Here is a 21,078-nt window from a genome sequence, read left to right as displayed (position 1 = left end):
TGAGAATTAAGCTTGCAATGAAGCAGTGGTGGAAAGTTTGAATTTTTTTAAACATTTGTATTAATGTCTTCTAGAAGACATCTGGACTTGAGCCCTCAGTGACAAAAGTTGACGGCAAGATGATGCATAAGGGAATATGCTTCTAAGCCTAGGAGGTCCTTCTGCCTAGTAGCAGTTTACTATGTGATAATTATAGAATAAAATTAAACCTGGCTCTGTCTTGTCAACATTTAAAAAGAGAAGTGCATCATACATTCATAATATTTCATTTTGTATTAGAAATGACATATAATTATTTTCTCTGGATTTGTTTAATAAATTATTTTTATTCATTTTTATCTATTTTAACTTGACAGTATAAATTTTAACATAAAGTAGAGACATTTAGCCAACAATGAGGACCCAGAACCATAAACACTGTATTTTCTACATGGGCCTGGCAGCCTGTTTCCTGAGGGGAGAGAAGCTAAGGAAAAGGCAGGGCAGAATCTGCCTCTTTAAAATGACAAATCATAGTTATGACTTGCAATGTTTGATTCCTGGCATACCATAGTTTATGTTGCCTCAGTTGTCAGAAACTAAGGCCTAAGAAAAAACAGAGTGAGCAGCTTCCTAAATGACTTCCTTGGTCGCTTCAACTTTGATCTTGCATCCAAATGATAGCTTTCTTTCACCTACCTTCCAATGTTGAGGAAGAAAATCCCCAAAAAAAGTGTGCCAAGGAAAAGAAAAAATGAGAACTTTGTGGATGAGGACCAGGTCAAAGAAATCTGTTCTCTTAGGTTATTCCATTTTACCCATTTCCTGGCATACCTATTTCTTCAATGAATACTGAACAGTTCCTATTCTGTTCCCAGTAGAGTGGTATCCAGCAGTGAAACAATGATGAGCAAGGTCTCTGTCTTCCATAAAGGTAAATACTCTCAGGGAATGGAAAGAACAATAAATAGATAATGATATAGATAATTGCTTAATTAGAACTGTGGCACTGGTTACCAAAGAAAACTACCATGTTCCAGAAGAACCCATCAACTGACCTTCCTATAAATTCACTGTGCTTTCTAGGACAAACACTGTAGAGGTTAGGGCAGGGCCTCAGCGCCTTTTAGTGATTACTGTGTGTTGCTTATTGGATATAATTTAACTTTGATCATTCTTTCAGTCCACCAAAGTAATTCAACGACCACAATAAATTTTAATGATGAGATATGAATGTTTATGTCTCAAAAGTATATATAAGGTGTATATGATATGAGTTATTTAGGTGTCCATTTTAACTTACTCTTAAAATTGTTTTTTCCCTAGCATTGTTTCTCTTAGACTTACAAGAATTCTAAGAAACATAAATCTGCATAAATATTTTAAAGGTAAAATTAGAAACAGAGAATTGAACATTTTTTTTCTATCTTGAGAGTAAAATCTGAATTTGGGAAACATTACACTTGATGACTTGAAAGATGATGATTTTTATTGCTGTTTTTATTCCCTGTTGGCTTTTAACAATGGCCAGGAAAGTTGACTTCAACATAAAATTTATATGACAATTTTGAGGCATGAGAATTCCTCTCAAACCTTGATTATTTGAAATGAGTTTTGTATCTTGCCATCGATGTCACCTGACTAGTGTCTTGATAGAAATAACTGGAGAAATTGAGGAGATTTGAGTTGAGAAAAAAACTTAGAGAAGAGGGATGCTTTTACAACTCTTTGAAGGCCCACATAGAGAAGTGAAATTAGTACTGCATCTAACCTGAAAGGCAGAAAAAGCATAGAGGAGTATAGACATGCAGGTGTTGGTGGCCCAGTATTGGAAGCAATGGTCATTCAGGATGAGAAAAATCCACCTGATGTCTACCCTTCACTCCTGGAGAAACAAATACATGCCATTTTATCTAATAAGTCAAATTATTGTCAGTTCATTCAAACTGAGAAATAACATAGTAACTTGTAGACAACACATCAGAGAAGACTGAGTTTCTTTAAGGAAAGGAAATGTAAATATTTTATACATTAATAGTGAATTTCATAAGACATCCAAGAGCATGAGATAAAATTTATGTAGTGCTTTAATTTTTAAAATTCCTGTGTTTGTATACATATAATTTTATATAAAATGCATATAAGTGATAATGACATGCAAGTAAATACTTTTTGTTCTTAAAACACTGGCTATTCACTTGGCTATCCATTCAGAAACAAGACACAAAATTGAAGTCCTAGTCTATAATACCTAAAAAATAGATCCTAGACACAGATGCATTAAAATTTTTAATCTAAAAACCAGTTATGCAAATATATAGTTATAAACTATAGGTGATAACATACACAATCAACAAGATTATCATTAAAAGCCAAGAAGCTATAAAATAAAATACAGATATAGTAGATCAGAAGAAAATGTTTTTATATATCAAAGATTCCATGGATAATACTAATAGTTACATATTCCTCTATCACATTAAAATAAATATATAATCACTTTATAGGCATACTGGTAGACATAAAAAGACAGTTCTTTGTACTTTAAGCAAAGAAGAGAAGTTGAAAATGTTAATAATGGATTCGATAGTATGAATATATAAAGTGGTATAGCATGTTGGAAAGAAATATGAGGCACATTTTCAAATGACTAAAGATTGAAAAGTACTGGTATAAAGTTGAGGGTTTTTTTCACAATTTCTTTAAATCAGCAAAGGGAAAATTAGTTTAGATATGCACTACATTTATTAGTAAACTGCAAATATATGTTACCATATATCTAAATGGTAAGCCTTCATGTATGAAAACAATGGAGACATGTATTAAATTCAGAGAAAGAAATCAAAGGAAGTGCAGAATAGATTCCTAAGACATAGTCTGTGATTCAAACACATTTAAACTTACCTGCTTGTTAAGACCCAAAAAGATACTAAAGCCACACAATGACAAGTGTAGGCATGTTAAAGAGACTTAACTACTACTGTTAAGTGTGACCAAAATTCCACCTTTACTATATTTTTGTAGTTTTTTATGTTACTAATTATGTATATATATATAAATATATATGCTATTATTTTTAATCTCTAAAGGGATTAAGTGTTACAGATATTTGATTTTCTTAATTGGTGAAGAGAGAAAGGAAGAACACCACACAAATTTGGGCGTTTTGTCATATTTTCTTTTTACTGCATGAACTCCTCAAGGATGCTGGAAATAGTTGGTTCTGTGACATTAGAGTAATCACAACATCTAGCATAACACAGCAACTCATGGCTTTCAGATTTGTAAATGAATCTGAAGTATCAATGTAAAAATGAAAAACTTAGTTTTAATTAGTGATTAAAGTTAAGTAGTGCTATAGAAGCCAAAAGGCCGATAGCATTCTAAAAAGTACTGATTTAAAAAATGCATAGAGGAAAATTTGATTTCTGTAGAGGAGACAGCTTAGATGTTGGGAAATGTATTGCAGACATAAGAGAGTGAATTCATGCATAGATCTTTACTCTAAAAAAAATTGACTACATTATAATAAAGTATCTTCAAAAAAATAAATACATTTTCTTCCCCAAACAGAACTCTAGATCCATGTATAGTTTAGAGTGATGTGCCGACATAGCTGGTTGTAAAGATACTTTCATAGGTGATGAGTCAGCAGAAAAGAAAAAGGTCATTGATATTGGCCTTGGCAATGATTTGTTTTGGATATCACACCAAAAGCTCAGGCTACAAAAGCAAAAATAAATAAATGAGGCTACATAAACTAAAAAGTTTCTGCTTAGCAAAGAAAACAATGACATAAGGAAACACCTCCTAAATAAAATATTTGGAAACCAATATCTGATTAGGAGATAATATCCAAAATATATAAAGAACTCACACAAATCAAAAGCAGAAAAACAACCCAATTAAAAAATGGGCAGAGGACCCGAATATACATCTCTTCAAAGGAGACATATAAATGGCCATCAGGTACATGTTTAACATCATTAATAACCAAAGAAATGCAAATCAAAACCACAATGTGTTATCGTTCCATACCTGTTATGATGGCTATTATCAAAACTACAAAATAAAACAAGCATTAGTGATGATATGGAAAGAAGTTCCCTCTTAAATAGGTGAAAAAAGTTTTTGGGTGTTTCATTATCTTTCTCATGTGAGAGAATGAGAAGTTGTAAGACTAAAGGTAGGTAGTAAGTCAGAAAGAAAATGAAGTGGTTGACTTTTCCAAGTCATAGAAGGAGAGAGAAATGCTTAACTAATATCACACAATGCAGGTAGAAGAACATGTTATAAAGGAAGGGGAAATAAAACAAATAGTAAGCCCTTCTAATCAGAATGATGTTCTTTTAAAGAGGAATTGTAGCACAGGGCTTATGAGTAAAGAATTTACAGATGTGCTTAAAGTGAATTCCAGATCTGTCACTTACTTATATGTAACCTTCAAAGTGGTTCTTGATCTCTCTGTGTCATAGGTTCTTTGTAAAATCAGAAAAATAGAAAATATGTTAATGTGCTGTTGTAAAGATTAAAATAATGCATTACAGCTCTTAGCATGATGTTTCATACATGGGAAGACAGTAAACGATAATTTATAGTATTGTTATTTTGCTATTGTTCATAGAATAGCTTAGCTTTACCTAGATATCCTGAGGAATTACAATTCTATGTCTCAAGTAAGAATAAGAGCATCCTGTATCAATAGAAAATATTTTAAAAACTGCTTTCAAGAAATGTGGCTATAGATGGTGACACAGAGATTGTGTAAGGGTCTCCACAGTATTTTTGAACTGAAACTTATATGGGAGGGGGAGACTTTGGTCCTTATCATCTAGGAGTTTTCTTTCCATTCTAAAAGTGTCTTTCTAAATCCAAAGAAATGTTCTAAGAGTTCTAGTTAAGATTTTATATTGACAAAATAAAACTTTTTAAAAGATAAGCTTAATTCTTAATTTGACTATATATTTCTTCAAGTTAAGAAATTAGAATAATACTTGTTGGTTTTTAAATCCTCACTGTTTAAAAATAGAAAAAGAAAAAGGGATTATTCCCATTAACACTCTCGTTTTTCTGGAAACTCTAGCTGATATGATTAGAAAACTAACTGAATCATTATAACATGCTTACATGGAAATCCCAAGAAAATCAACTGAAAGCTATTGCAACTAATAAGAATTATTACAAGGGTAGAAGACACAGAAAATCTATAAAAATTAATGGATTCCTATATGGCAGTAATAAATAGATTACAAAATGAATATTTTATCTCATACAAAATGCAATGAAAATAGCAATTATTTAGAAATAAATTTAAAAAGGAATGTGCAAGGTTTACATGGAGACAATGATAAGATTTTTGGAAGAGCAAGAATGAACAACCAAATAGATAAAAATAGATAATTTCCCATGGGGGAAGATAAAATGTTGTAAATATATAAATTTTACCCAAATTTATTTATAGCTGTAGTATATTCTCATCAAATCCTAATGGAACTTTATTGTGAACCTAAAAACAATTATCCTAAGGCTTATGAGGAAAATTAAAAATGTGATTATCCATGATCATTTTTAAAAGGACGGCTCTGAAGAGGGAGTATGTTGCAACTAAGATGGCCTCGAAATACTCTAAGTTCGTGAAGTCCTTGACTAAAACACTAAAAGAAATGACAACAAAAGCCAAAGTAGGCAAATGGGACCTAATTAAACTTAAGAGCTTCTGCACAGCAAAAGAAACTATCCTTAGAGTGAACAGGCAACCAACAGAAGGGAAAAAAAAAAAAATTTGCAATCTACCTATCTGAGAAAGGGCTAATACCCAGAATCTACAAAGAACTTAAACAAATTTACAAGAAAAGAACGACCCTATCAAAAAGTGGGCAAAGGATATGAACAGACACTTTTCAAAAGAAGACATTTATGCAGCCAACAAACACTTGAAAAAAAGCTCATCATCACTGGCCATTAGAGAAATGCAAATCAAAACCACATTGAGATACCATCTCATGGCAGTTAGAGTGGCGACCATTAAAAAATCTGGAGAAAACAGATGCTAGAGAGGATGTGGAGAAATGGGAATGCTTTTACACATTGGTGGGAGTGTAAATTAGTTCAGCCATTGTAGAAGACAGTCTGGTGATTCCTCAAGGATCTAGAACTAGAAATACCATTTGACCCAGCAATCCCATTACTGGGTATATACCCAAAGGATTATAAATCATTCAATTATAAAGATCCTTGCACACATAAGTTCATTGTGGCACTGCTTACAATAGCAAAGACTTAGAACCAACCCAAATGCCCATCAATAATAGACTGGATAAAGGAAATGTGGCACATATACACCATGGAATACTATGCAGCCATAAAAAAGGATGAATTCATGTCCTTTGCAGGGACATGGATGAAGCTGGAAACCATCATTCTCAGCAAACTGACACAAGAACAGAAAACCAACACCACATGTTCTCTCTCCTAAGTGGGTATTGAACAATGAGAACACATGGATACAATGAGAGGAACATCACACACCAGAGCCTGCTAGGGGTGGTGGGACTAGGGGAGGGATAACAGGGGTTGGGGAATTGGGGAGGGATAGCAGGGGGTGGGGGGATTGGAGAGGGATAACATTAGGAGAAATACCTAATGTAGATGATGGGGGAATGGATGCAGCAAACCACCATGTCGTGTGTATACCTATGTAATCCTGCATGAGCTGCACATGTACCCCAGAACTGAAAGTAAAAAACAAAACCTTACAACAACCAGGGGAGTCCTTAATAAAGAGGAGACTACTAAATATCTTAAGAAATTGTATAGCATTTTTACTTATCCACCTACCACCTCCTATACCCTAGCTTGGTGGTGGCCATGCTCCTGGTGGTTTAGTTGCTAGTGCCAGAAAGATCAACATAGACCTTGTTACCAATAAACTGTGGTTGTATATTTTAACCTTTTTCACAGTTCTTTGAAATGCTGGCTTAGAGGCTTCCCTTTGTTTTACCCCACTTTGAATTCTGTCATGACTGGAGGCCTCCTGGACAGAATTTGTCAAAAGCCCATAAGGGCATTATACAATGGACAGCCACCTGGAGAAAGGGGTGGAGAATGGGAGAAGCAGCAGACAGACAAAAAACCCAGGAATGAAGATGCCGAGGATCAAGATTCATGGAGAAATAAAGACTTTCATTAAAGGACTTCTGAATATATCAGGGAATCCAGAGAGCCATGTGCATGCTCTGCATAAGTGTTCAGAAAGATACGGGATAATTCAATGCTTCTATCTCTTGCCAATCTTTGGGCCCTACAGAAGCAGGAGGGTAAGGGTTAAAACAGAGCTGTAGATGGTTTGGCTAATCATTGAATGCTACAGCTCAAAAATAATCTGCAAAGACTGCAGATGCCACTAAGTATTTTTCATCTTATTTTTGGTTCTAAACATTTAAGAAAATATCTCTCAAATGACTGGCGAACTGTTGAGACATAACAGTGACCATACATAAGAAGAAATACAATATTTGCAAAAGCATTTGGAAAAGCAAAAAAGAAATACTCTAAGCTCATAACAGCTAAAATAGTAAAACATTGTCCCGAGACTTGACAAAAAAAAAAAAAAAAGAAATAGTAGAAGACACACCTTAAAGACCTAAGGATATTTAAAAATTTAATATAGAGCAAAAGATATATTTTTCTTTCATTAAATATGTAATTATTTATAAATGATACTAAATCAAGTAGCTAACCATTTGGAAGGAAAAACATTTAGATTATTATTTTTCTGTATTTAGTAGCCCAAAGTAATTTTATACAGAGAAAGATTTAAATGTAAACCTCAAATGATTCTGTCACTTTCAGGTGGAGGGACTCAAATATAATTTCAAGGAAATACTCATGGGTATGTATAAAGACTTACATTAGCTCTGAGGATTTTGTTTTGACTTATAATGACTGAAAACTTGAAAAAGTTTTAAATTTAACAATGAATGTTAGGTTTAGGTTAGGTTAAATATTCATGCAGCAAAATATTATGCAACCAGAAAGAGAAAGAGAAAAAAGAAAGGAGGATGGAAGGAAGGGAACGGGAGACTAATATCCATATTTTAATAATTAATATTTATAAGCTCATAATAATTATATATATGTATTAGTCTGTTTTCACACTGCTATAAAGAACTGCCTTACACTGGGTAATTTATAAAGGAAAGGGGTTTAATTGACTCAGTTCAGCATGGCTGGGGAGGCCTCAGGAAACTTACAATCATGGTGGAAGGTAAAGGGGAAGCAAGGCACTTTCTTCACAAGGCAGCAGGAAGAAGTGCCAATCAAAGGGGGAAAAGTCGCTTATAAAACTATCAGATCTTGTGAGAACTCAATCACTATCATGAGAAGAGCATTAGGGAAATTGCCCTCATGATCCAATTACCTCCACCTGGTCTGTGGACACGTGGAAATTGCAGAGATTATCCAGGTTATAATTGAAGATGAAATTTGGGTGAGGACACAAAGCCTAACCATATCAATATGTGTGCATAACCAAATATACACACAAAGGCAATTAAAAAAAATAAAATGTTGACAGTGATCTAGGTATTACAATTAACCTGCTTTCTTGTGCTTCTCTTCATTTTTTAATAAATAACATATGTTAATTTTTATTAAAAAGCACAAACTTATTCTAAATAGAATAGGTTATAGATGTTTTGTAGTCCTATTTGATGCACATTATTAACAAAATCGTGTGCACTAGGCAAATTTTTATGAAGAGAAAATAATAATAAAATGACAATGTGGTCCTGTGATAAAGATTAAAAGTATTTAAGCTTTCTAAGTTCAAGACAAAAGGCCTAAGAAAAGATGGACTCTCTCTTTTTAAATAGCTAGAGTGTTATTGTGCTAAATTGTCTTTATCAAAAGATGAAGCCTCCGTTTCCAAAGAAGACTGGCCAGAGAGAAAAGTTCCAATAGTAGAAAGAGAAAGTATATCTTTATATTAGAGTGAATATGGAAGTTAATTGCTAAAGATGACTAATTATCATTTGATCAGTTGTAGGTACCAGTACTAACACTCAAAATATTTACTATGTAGGCTTTAATGTTAACTTGAAAACAAATAGCTAAACATGACGCATAATAGCTAGGAAAATAAGCAACATCATGTTTCATAGGTTACATAAATTGTTCCAGTCCTTCATCTCTATTGCTACAAGGGATGGCCTCATAAAGCCATATTTTTATAGCGGAGTCAATTCCATTTTGTCTTTCAATCCTTATGCTTGCATCATTATATTCGTAGTGTCTAAATAAGTACCACTGATAGAGGGTATACACATGATCCTAAAGAGAAATATCGGTATTAAGTGAGGAGATATTCCTTATTTACCCTGGAAGGGAGAGACCACAGATAGTATCCATTTTCAAAGAGTGCTCAGGAATGAGGAAAGAAATCTGTTTCCCCAGGATTTTCATTACTAAAATTTGGGGCACAGTGCAGAAAATGCATTGCATTGGGCACTTCACAATTCTGATGTTTTACAGTAGCTACATAAATGCAAATTTAAGTAGAGGGCTGAATGTATCTTTATTAGCGCTCTTTCAAAGATACAGAGGGATTTTGGCAGGAAAGGCATCTGTGCAACAGCATGAAGCTTTTACATTTCCACAAGTTCAGATTGATGGAAATATATTGACATGCTTGGCTTCTTTTCTTTTTATTTCTTGTGAGGGAAATCCTCTCTTTTTCCCTCTTTTCCTTCCTCTCTCTATTTTTCTCTCCAAAGCCTTTATTCAGTTGATATTTTTGTTACCTAAAACTTATAACCTCCAAACTACAATCGACACATAGGTAACTCATGCTATTAAGATATTTGTAAGCTTTACTGAGGCGTTTATATAAGGTCTTTGAACAGCAGTCTAAGAGTGACCAGTAAAATAACTTTTAGTGGCTATGTAGTCAGTGATGTGGACAGAGTTAGCCTGGATTTCATTAATCTACTGGCCTTCCTTTTTAATGCTTATTTTTTAAATATTTTAGGAATAATTCAGCAAAGCATCATAGTTGTGAGTGTTTTATAGCTTTATGACCTGAGGCAAGGTAATATTTTTCTTCCAAGCCTCAATTTCCTCCCTTGTAAAATGAGTTAATAATACTGTAATATAGTCTAATGTGGTATTGTATAGTACGGTTCACAGTATTTGCTGACAATTAGATAAGGCAATGCATATAAAACTTTTAGAACATGGCTGGCACAAAATAAAGAGTTGGATAAACAATACGTATTACTTTGAAAGAAGTAGTGATAGGAATATGTAAAAACATTTTATTGCCATAGGTCAAGGTGGAGAATGTTTGTGATAATGTGCAGCAGAGAACTTGGAAGTCAAATGTGGGGGATGGATAACTTTAGGAAAGAAAATCATGCCATTCTTGATGATTATTATTCACTTGAATTAAGCAACCACTCTGTTCCAGGCATCAAGCAAAGCAATGAGCATTCATTTTCCCTGTTTCTCAGAACAACTTGTTATTAATGATGTAACCACTCATTGAAGTGAAATAGTTCACCAAATTAAACACTAGCAAACAGAAACGTCAAACTCTGATCTCACATCTTCTCAATACCAAATCCTATTTTACGTGCTCGAAACCTCACTATAATTGAGAAGTTGCTCAGGTAAAAACACACAGCAGGAGACATGCAGGCTTTCTCACACTGGATTTGAATTAAGTTAGCGGCAGAAAGCCTGCCCTCCAATGGTCATAGAGCAGAACTGCATCATGGACAGGCTTCATGGAAAATGGTGGATCCTCTGATTTCAGGGCCGCAGGACTTAACTCTAATGCCGACCTAGAAATGTTGGTGGAGCAATGATCTTTATAGAGGTGGAAACTAACTTTAAAAAATGGCAAATTGGTACACTTTAGGCAAACTACAAAGGAAAGATAAATAGGTTAATAGTGAGTAGAATTTTCAGGGCTTGAAGAATCAACTTGAGCTTGGTTTTACCATATTTGACCTCCACTGCACTTTTGTTCTTGGTCTGAGAAAAGATCAACTGGCCTTTCGACAACCAAGAAAGCTTTTGTGATAAAGCAGGAGTAAATCCTGGGAGAGTCTGTAAGCAGAATTTTGTCAGAGTTGATCATTCTTACATGAAAATTAATTGTACCACTCATTGTTTATTGCTTGGTAGAATTAAGACCCAGAAGTGGGTAAATGTTGCAGTGCTTTGAAGAGGTAACTAGCATAGGAGTCCCGAAGTTAGGGGCCAAGCCAGATTTCTCATCTGTTGAGTACTTTGGGGCTAGCCTTAGGCTGCTTAAGACCCCAGGCAGACATTTTTTTTTTTTTGCAGCTCTTTCCATATGTGTAATTTGATTTAGCAAAGTAGATGTGTTAGGACTACTCACATAGCCCAATTTCCAATGATCCTAAGAAATAAATACTACAGAGGCTAAGGGAGGTAATTTGATTTTTCAAGGAGCCTGTGCAGTCCTAAGATGATCCGTATAGGCAAAATTTCTAGAGTTGTTCAGGACATTTGGGAAATGCCATGTGGGGTCCAGGTCAGAAGGTGCCCTGAAGGGAAAATATGGGAATCAGAGACACTTGCAGACTCCACTCAAGACAGTACTGCCAGTTCTCCTCCAGTATCCAAGGCAATCTGGAAAGTTTTGAGGAAAGGCAGTCAGAGTGCAAAGACCACTAGAGTGAATGCTTGGGGGTGGGGAATTTCCCTTTTCTGGGGCAAAGAATGTTACTGATCTACTTTAAAATGTTCTTAAGAGGAATAAATTAGAAAATCCTTGTGACTTACTTAGATATTTCCTTGGAGACCATCAGCAATCAATTGATGTTAGATAGCTAATGATATCCACCCAGTATTCACAAGCTGTGCCAACTAAACCAATCTTTATATACACTCCAGTCAGGTGACTGTGTTTTTATTTTCATTGGTTTATAAGTAGGTAAGCATGATTCATGATGTTTGGTATAATGCTCATAAAACTTTTTCTTCTAAATAACCATGACCCTGACCTTGGAATTTTGGAATTCCCATGTGAACCTCCTTCCCTTATTCCGAAGAGGAGGAAATAAAAAGGCAAGACATGAAAGTCAATAATTTTGTGCTGCTAAGAAGTAGATGGTTGCCAACAGAATGGGAAAAAATTTTTATAATCTATGCATCTGGCAAAGGGCTAATAACCAGAATCTACAAATAACTTAAACAAATTTATAAGAAAAATCAACCCCATCAAAAAGCGGGCAAAGGATATGAACAGACACTTTTCAAGAGAAGGTAGTTATGCAGCCAACAAACGCATGGAAAAAAGCTCATCACTGGTCATTAGAGAAATGTAAATCAAAACCGCAACAAAATACCATCTCATGCAAGTTAGAATGACGATCATTAAAAAATCAGTAGACAGCAGATGCTAGAGAGGATGTGGAAAAATAGGAACACTTTTACACAGTTGGTGGGAGTGTAAATTAGTTCAGCCATTGTGGAAGACAGTCTGGCGATTCCTCAAGAATCTAGAACTAGAAATACCATTTGACCCAGCAATCCCATTATTGGGTATATACCCAAAGGATCATAAAACATTAATGTATAAAGAAACATGCATACGTATGTTTATTGTGGTAATGTTTACAATAGCAAAGACTTGAAACCAACCCAAATGCCCATTAATGATAGACTACATAAAGAAAATGTGGCATGTATACACCATGAAGTACTATGCAGCCATAAAAAGGATGAGTTCATGTCCTTTGCAGGGACATGGATGAAACTGGAAATCATCATTCTCAGCAAACTGACACAAAGCCAGAAAACCAAATACCACATGTTCTCACTCATAAGTGGGTGTTGAACAATGAGAACACATGGACACAGGGAGGGGAACATCACACATTGGGGCCTGTCGGGGGTCAAGGATGCTAGAGGGGAGAGAGCAGAGGGTGGGGAAGTTGGGGAGGGATAGTATTAGGAGAAATACCTAATGTAGATGATGAGGAGATGGATGCAGCAAAGTACCATGCCATGGGTATAGCTAAGTAACAAACCTGCATGATCTGCACATGTACCCCAGAACTTAAAGTATGATAACAGTAAAGAAGAAGCAGATGGTTGCATTTAGGTGGTCTAAAGTTACACAGTGGTGTTTGGCAAAACATATATCCCCTTTGCAGCTCAAGCCCTTTATTTTGAATAAATTGCTGTAAGTATAAATGAGTCTTTCACATTGTGATGGTGCACTCTCACATGGTTCTTTCTTGTCTTTGCAGATCCCCCAGATTAGTTACGCATCAACGGCACCCGAGCTAAGTGATGACCGGCGCTATGACTTCTTCTCTCGCGTGGTGCCGCCCGATTCCTTCCAAGCCCAGGCCATGGTAGACATTGTAAAGGCCCTTGGCTGGAATTATGTGTCTACCCTCGCATCCGAAGGAAGTTATGGAGAGAAAGGTGTGGAGTCCTTCACGCAGATTTCCAAAGAGGCAGGTAGGATGAGATTGTTCTGATCAAGTTGGCTCTCTTCACATGTCTGTGGCTTGTAGAGTTCTCTTCAGGCTTTATTGAATAAGCAGTACAGATTCACATTCCCAGAGTCCTGTGAAGTACACCTGTAACGTCTTCATTTGTAAGAATTGGGTTTTTTTTTTTTAAGAGATTTCGAAATTGAGAAACTGAGATCCCTTGAGTACTAATAGAATAAATGAAGAAATTACGTACTAAAGTTAACATCTTACTTCTGCAAAATTGGTGATAGGGTGGATTCTAGCCTGTGTATGAAAATGTGGGAAAATGTGGCTGGATGTGCTTCCCCCATGGAAACTTTTCTCTCTGCCTCTTTCCAAAATGGAGGGAATCATTTAGAATTATGTGAATGCAATCACAGTGCCACTTTGATTCGAAGAATACCTGGAATTCCTCTGAATGACTTGGCCAAAACAAAAGTAAATAAATTGTCCAGGCAGTAGAATGTATTTAGACAAACAGTCTTTCAAACTTCAGATTATTTTGAGACAGTTCTCTTTAGCAGCACTTGGAGAAGATTCTCTTATGTCTGTTTATTTAGCTCAGATTGGAAGTAATGGGTTCAAATATTTGGCCAGCTGCCTTCCATTGGGCAGATTTTTAAAAGGGAGACAAAATTCTCACACTTAGAAACTGACAATAGCTATTCAGGTTTCCCCATATGGATGTATTAGATATGGTAAATACATACAAATATGCATGCTTAGATATTCCCATACAGTTCTTATGTTAAAATTGGGTGCTTAGTGTTTGTAAGCATTTCATGCAATTTAAATTGTTATTTACCAGTACAGTTTACTGACCATGAAAGCAAACAAACAAGCAAAGCAATAGAAAGAGAGTTCCATGTTATAAGGAAAGATGTCATAAATTCTGAAAATATAGCTTCAAGTATTTGACTGTCAGGCTACAGATATTCTCAGACATATATAATGCTTCCAGACATGGATGATGCTAAAAGAAAGAAGCTACGGCTATTTTATAAATTCCATGTTTTTTTTTGTGTGTGACAGAGCCTTCCTCTGTCACTCAGGCTGGAGTACAGTGTTGTGATCTTGGCTCACTGCAACCTCTACCTCCCGGGTTCAAGCGATTCTCCTTCCTCAGCCTCCTGAGTAGCTGGAACTGCAGAAAAGGAGAGGAAAAATGAGAGTTTTGTCTCATTTTTCAAAGTTTCTAAGTGTGAGAATTTTGTCTCATTTTTGTATTTTTAGTAGAGATGAGGTTTCACCATGTTGGCCAGGATGGTCTCCATTTCTTGACCTCATGATACACCTGCCTTGGCCTCCCAAAGTGCTGGGATTACAGGAGTGAGCCACTGTGCCTGACCAATCCCATGTTTTCAATTCAGTGCATCATTAGCTGTAATTTCAGAACTTCACAGGAGATCTGTGATATTCTTATACTCTTCCTTCTGACTTAACACAGCTGACTAGATAGCTTCTAATAATTGTCAAGTCTTGTCCTGACCAGCAATTCTAGGTTCAAATGCAGCACTCACAAAAATTTCTTTTGTTTTGTTGACTTGGTCTTACATTTCTAGTGTCTTCTCCCATAGCACTTATCACAGGTTAGTATAATTTTTTATTTGTTGGTTGGTTTTTTTCTATATAATCATCATGACTATAGAAGACCATGTCTGTCTCATTTTCTACTATGGCCCCAGGTGCTACATTCTTAAGGGAAAAATTTATGCAGTAACTCAGAAACTTTCTGATTAGGAAAGAATTCTTAACTCTGGCCTCGTGGCATTCTGTGATTTATAGGACTCATTAACGGTTGACTTCATAAATCCCCAAAGAGGAATCTAATCATTTTTGATGACTGTGTTTTTATTTCTTTCTTTGTTTTTCTGAATCCTATGTTGATCAAACTAAGGCTGGAGGCTGACTTTGAAAAATATCTAAAATACCAGGATAGAATAAAATAGATAAAATATGATGAAAATATGGGTAAAATAATAAGGTAAAGCTTAGATATAAAGGACAGATGCCATTTTGCGCTATATAATTGTTAAAAGTGATCCTCAAATTTTACACTAAACTTTTATGTATTTATTTTATTTTTTATATATATTTTATTGCATTTTACGTTCTGGGGTACATGTAAAGAACATGCAGGATTCTTGCATAGGTACATACATGGCAATGTGGTTTGCTACCTCTATCCCCATCACCTATATCTGGCATTTCTCCCCATGTTATCCCTCCCCAACTCCCCACCCCCCACTGTCTCTCTGCTAGTCCGCCCCCACAGACCTCCGTGTGTGATGCTCCCCTCCCTGTGTCCATGTGTTCTCATGGTTCAACACCTGCCTATGAGTGAGAACATGCAGTGCTTGTTTCTCTGTTCCTGTGTCAGTTTGCTGAGAATGATGGTTTCCAGGCTCATCCACGTCTTTTAACTGGATGAAGCAAAGGCAAAACAGTGCTCATTCTGTTAAAAGATTTACAGTGTTCATGAGGTAAAAATCGAGTTGATGATTCTGTAAAGTGCAGCTTTCCTTGCCTTGGGATGAAGAAAAATGTTTGCTCTGGGTCTGTATAAAAAACTATATTCTATAGATTGGTCAATGGTGACTTTCATATGGTTATTTATTCCTGGTGTCATTTGGTAGAAACTTAAGACATTAATATCTGAGTTTGCTATTACATATAATGACTCTGCAAAAAGGAAAAGCTGTTATATGATCTGAACTCTCCAGCTTATATTTTTGGCTAATCCTACGCCAGCTAAAAAATAAGAATTCTATCAGTGGCAGCCACTTTGAATGTAATCTTCCCATCCTAGAGCCTTTCCCCTTGAGGATGGGAGTAGCTAAAAAGCCAGCTGGTGCTGCAGAAATGCAACGAAACAGTGAACATTTAAGTGATGCCTTTAAGATTAATACCTTTTCAAGGTATTAATAATAAGTATTATGGTATTTGCTATGTATTTATAATAAGCATTTAATAAGTACTCTTTTGTACATATTATAGCATTTGATATGTTTGATAATAAGTTTAATAAGTATTCTTTTATATGTATTATGGTATTTGGTACATACTTATAAAATTCATCAGAACTATATCACATGTGCAAGTGATTTAGATGCATTAACTTATATGCTTAGCAAACATCCCTTCTTTTAGAGGAAAGAAGGAGAGGAAATTAGTTTAAATGGTGTGGAGTAAGTCTGCTCAGTTTTGGTATGGCCTAGAGAAAACACGAACTACATTCAGTGAGTTTCATTTCTGTGGGCCTCTTATGATGCCTGTATCTTGCTGCTGCAAAGCTGATTCTGCTATTTAAAGACACACATCCCTTGACCTCTAAAAATAATCCATCTCCTTCCTCTGATATTCAATTGAAGAAAAAATTGAACATGAAAATAAAAGAAAAACTTATCTATTGGAATTTCTGGGCAGTATGCATGGTTAGGGAATTCTCCAGGGTAATTTTCAATGTTCACTTTTTCTTTACCTGCAGTCTCAAAAAACCCTCAAAAAAGTTACAAACCCACTGTGTATGGGTAGGTGAGGTGACGTGGCACAAACGTAAGTAAGCATACTGGTTATGGTGTCAGAAAAACCTGGATTTGAATAATGGACTCCAACATTTTCTATTTTAACAATTTTGACACATGATTTAACTTTTCAAGCCTGAAGTTCCTCACAGAAAGAATGAAATTAATGATTTCTGCTTCACCAGGTTGGTGGAATATATAAAATGATGCATGAGGAAGCATTTAATACCAAATAATATCTGATTACAGTGCATCACACTGGGTCCCTATATATAAGTAGAGTTGTTTGAATCTGAAAACTTTGAAAGTAACTTGAGTAATAGATGTTATCCGCCTTGAGTTGTAATTAGAGGGTTATTTTTAAGTTGTGGTTATTCTTATTAACATGCTCCTACCATGTAAGATGGATAAGAAGAAAAGGAAGTGAGCTATTTGTATTGTCCTATGTTTGTAGAATATGTGTATGTATATATGTGTGTGTGAGAGAGAGAGACAGAGAGCAAGAGAGAGAGAGAGAGAGAAAGAGAGAGACAGGGTGCATAGACTCAATGACGTTGTTTCTGTGTCCCACTGGTAGCTTGGAAGGATTTATTTGCATTCTTTCTGAACAGCTTGACTTTGAAGATTGTGATTCTTTTCCTCCTCACCCTTTTAGAATGCTTTAGCTTCAAAATTTATTTTAGACTTAAATCCTGAGGGAGAGAGGCTACTTTTACACCAGAGCCTAAAGCGTCTCCACCACGTACACAGTCACAGTGCACGGATGAGTGCCTCTTCATTATTTTCTGATAGAACAAATCAAGACAATGATGTCAGAGAAAAGAAGGCATCCTTTAACAGAGGCCATGTAATTGGTTTAAAACATGGAAGTCTAGGCACATTCTCTCTAAGCTGTCAAAGAAAACCTCAATAATTATTCTTTCAAGTATAGTCCTGGCAGATTTAAATATGCATGGATGCTGTTCCTAGTTGAACTTTCAAAGAGAACTGTAACATGATTTTCTCAGATGATGAGAGCTTGTAAAATAGTTATATTTGCATAAATTGCCCTATTTATTTGAATGAATGCACATGCAATAGCAACAAAGACAATTTATTTCTTAATATTGCAGGGAGTGAGAGAAAATCCACTCTCAATGTGCTTTAAAATTCAGGTAGACATAAATGACCTAAATTAGACATTAAAAACTTCTTTATCTAAGTGAGGGTCAAGGTAAATCTCTGTGATAGCATGTGACATTAATAAGTTCCAGATCCTTTTAACAAATCTGATTCAAGCACTATAAGACTAAGGACTACATATATGACTTTTACTCAGGAAAATCTCATAGACACTGCTTCACAATACAGCACAAATAGTAACATTTGTTACTGCTATGCTACCATCATACATGTCGACTTCTCAAAACTTAACAAGAATTATCCTTTTGGTGTTTCATGGTGATCACTTAACATAGTTGTATTTCAATTGTTCTTATAAAGTAGTTATTATTATTCAGATAAACTCTAGAATTTGTTTTTAATTAATATTTCATCATAATCTAGAATATTCTTTCCTAGAATACTTAGAGGAAGATTTGATTAACTGTTATTAACTATTATTTAGCCTTCAGTTTTTAGACCTCAAGCGCTACTAAAAATACAAAAAACTTAGCCAGGCATAGTGGCACATGCCTGTAATTCCAGCTACTGGGGAGGCTGAGGCAGGAGAACAGCTTGAACCCAGGAAGCGGAGGTTGCAGTGAGCCAAGATTGTGCCACTGTACTCCATCCAGCCTGAGCAACAGAGCAAGACTCCATCTAAAAAAAAAAAAAAAAAAACAGAGCTAGATGGATTTGCTTACTATGGGATTTTGCCTACTATGGAATTTTGGAGCACTCTATGCTCTCCTTCACAGTTGCAGTCTTCTGTCTTGTTGTGTGCATTGCCCTTCGCCAGTCTATGCAACTTACTGTAAGATTCAGGAGAGCAAGGACATTGTCCTGTGTTTCTATTATCTAAGATAATTATTAGTACATAGAAGGCATTCAATGCTTATTTCTTAATGGTAGGAAGAATTGTATTTTTCCCCTTTGCTCTTAAGGAACAAAGGAAACATGTAGAGAAAGACCTTACAATGTGTAATTTTGCTAGAAGGCCATAAAATATTATATCCTAGGTCTATTTTCTGTGGTTTATCACAGTTGCTTTCACTCTGAATCTACACCATTATTTCCTCTCAACATTCCTATATAAAACTGACAGCACCATGGTGCAACCAGGCTGTAATTCCTAACACCACCAACTATATTGAATTCAAGCATTCTGTTTTCTTTTCCTTTCTAGGTCATGGTGATTATGGAAAACTGACACATTTTAAAAACTAGGTGGATTGTTTTCTTAATGAGGTTTTTGATGGTTCCAGCTTAAATGTAGATATTAAACATTTGATAATTCAATTTTAAGACACAAAATTACATTCTTATAATGTCATTTATCTTTAGTTATATTTAAAATATGAACAGATACTTTTCAAAAGAAGACATTTTTACAGTCAACAAACCTGAAAAAAAGCTCATCACTTGTCATTAGAGAAATGCAAATCAAAGCCACATTGAGATACCATCTCATGCCAATTAGAATGGCAATCGATAAAAAATCAGGAGACAACAGATGATGGAGAGGATGTGGAGAAACAGGAACGCTTTTACACTGTTGGTGAGAGTGTAAATTAGTTCAACCATTGTGGAAGACAGTGTGGAGATTCCTCAAGGATGTAGAACTGGAAATACCATTTGACCCAGCAATCCCATTACTGGTTATATATCCAAAGGATTATAAATCATTATATTATAAAGACATATGCACACATATGTTTATTGAAGCACTATTCACGATAGCAAAGACTTGGAACCAACCCAAATGCCAATAAGCGATAGACTGGATAAAGAAAATATGGCACATATATACATGGAATACTATGCAGCCATAGAAAAGAATGAGTTCATGTCCTTTGAAGGGACGTGGATGAAGCTGGAAACCATTATTGTCAGCAAACTAACACAGGAACAGAAAACCAAGTACTGCATGTTCTCACTCATAATTGAGTCTTGAACGATGAGAGCACATGAACACAGAGAGGGAAACATCATACGCTAGGGCATGGAGAATAGGGGACTAAGGGAGGGATAGCAGGGGGTGGGGGTTTGGGGAGTGATAGCATTAGGAGAAATACCTAATGTAGCTGAGGGGGTGATGGATGCAGCAAACCACCACCATGGCATGTGTATACCTATGTAACAAATCTGCATGATCTGCACATGTACCCCAGATCTTAAAGTACAATAAACAATTTTAAAAATTAAAATTAACTGTAAGTTCTTCAAGAAAGACTTTGCATTTATTTGTTTTGGGATCCTCAGTGGTTAGCATAACATTTTAGCTGTTAACTTATGCTTTGCTTGTTAGCACCTCTTGAGTATGTCCCCTCCTCCCATCATGAGAAGGACCTCTGAGATCCACTTTATTCACCTTGATTTATAGCGGTCACCCATTCTTCCAGAATAATCCCTCCAACATAGTATCCATTCAGCTTTTTAGATAATCTTTCTCAAACACAAATGAAGTCATTTCAGTATCTGTTCCTTATTTCCCCTTCCACAGAGGATCAAGAAAAAGATGTTTAGCATGAAACATGAGGTCCTTCATGACTTGGCATCTGCTTTAATCTCCAGTCTCATTCCCATATTTATCCTTTTTTCATATTCACCTTTAGCCCCCATACATGCACTCCTTACCCTACTGTACTCGATCTTCGGTGTGTTTGTGGATATCCTTTGCCTTTGCAGAGGCTCTGCTTTCTTTCTGGACTACCAGCTAACTTTATTTTTTCAAAACATGACACCTTACAGAAAGCTATCTCTTGCACAGTCTTTCTCTTTTTGAAATTCATGGTCCTCTTTTGTATTGTGATGTACACATTCATCTTTTTAAAAGCACAACATTTTTACATCTATTCCAATTAATAAATTAACACAGAATCAACGACAGTGTAAATTTGGATGAAAGAAAAGCTTTT

At 35.5% G+C, this 21,078-nt stretch overlaps 1 protein-coding gene across 3 annotated transcripts in view; it reads left to right on the top strand.

Moving 5' to 3' along the window:
- GRM7 (glutamate metabotropic receptor 7) overlaps positions 1-21,078 on the top strand; it is an 879,080-nt gene that overhangs the window by 253,383 nt on the left and 604,619 nt on the right. For all 3 annotated transcript variants that reach the window (XR_005196076.1, XM_017502857.2, XM_017502854.2), the window contains exon 2: positions 13,263-13,479. Coding sequence is in view for 2 of the 3 variants with exons in the window: in XM_017502857.2 (XP_017358346.1) it covers positions 13,263-13,479 (217 nt within the window). In the remaining variant the exon portion in view is untranslated. The remainder of the gene's footprint in view (positions 1-13,262; positions 13,480-21,078) is intronic.

This window comes from Cebus imitator, unplaced genomic scaffold (genome assembly GCF_001604975.1).
Source record: "Cebus imitator isolate Cc_AM_T3 unplaced genomic scaffold, Cebus_imitator-1.0 Scaffold302, whole genome shotgun sequence".
NCBI lineage: Eukaryota > Metazoa > Chordata > Mammalia > Primates > Cebidae > Cebus > Cebus imitator.
This window is presented reverse-complemented; position numbering and strand designations above follow the sequence as displayed.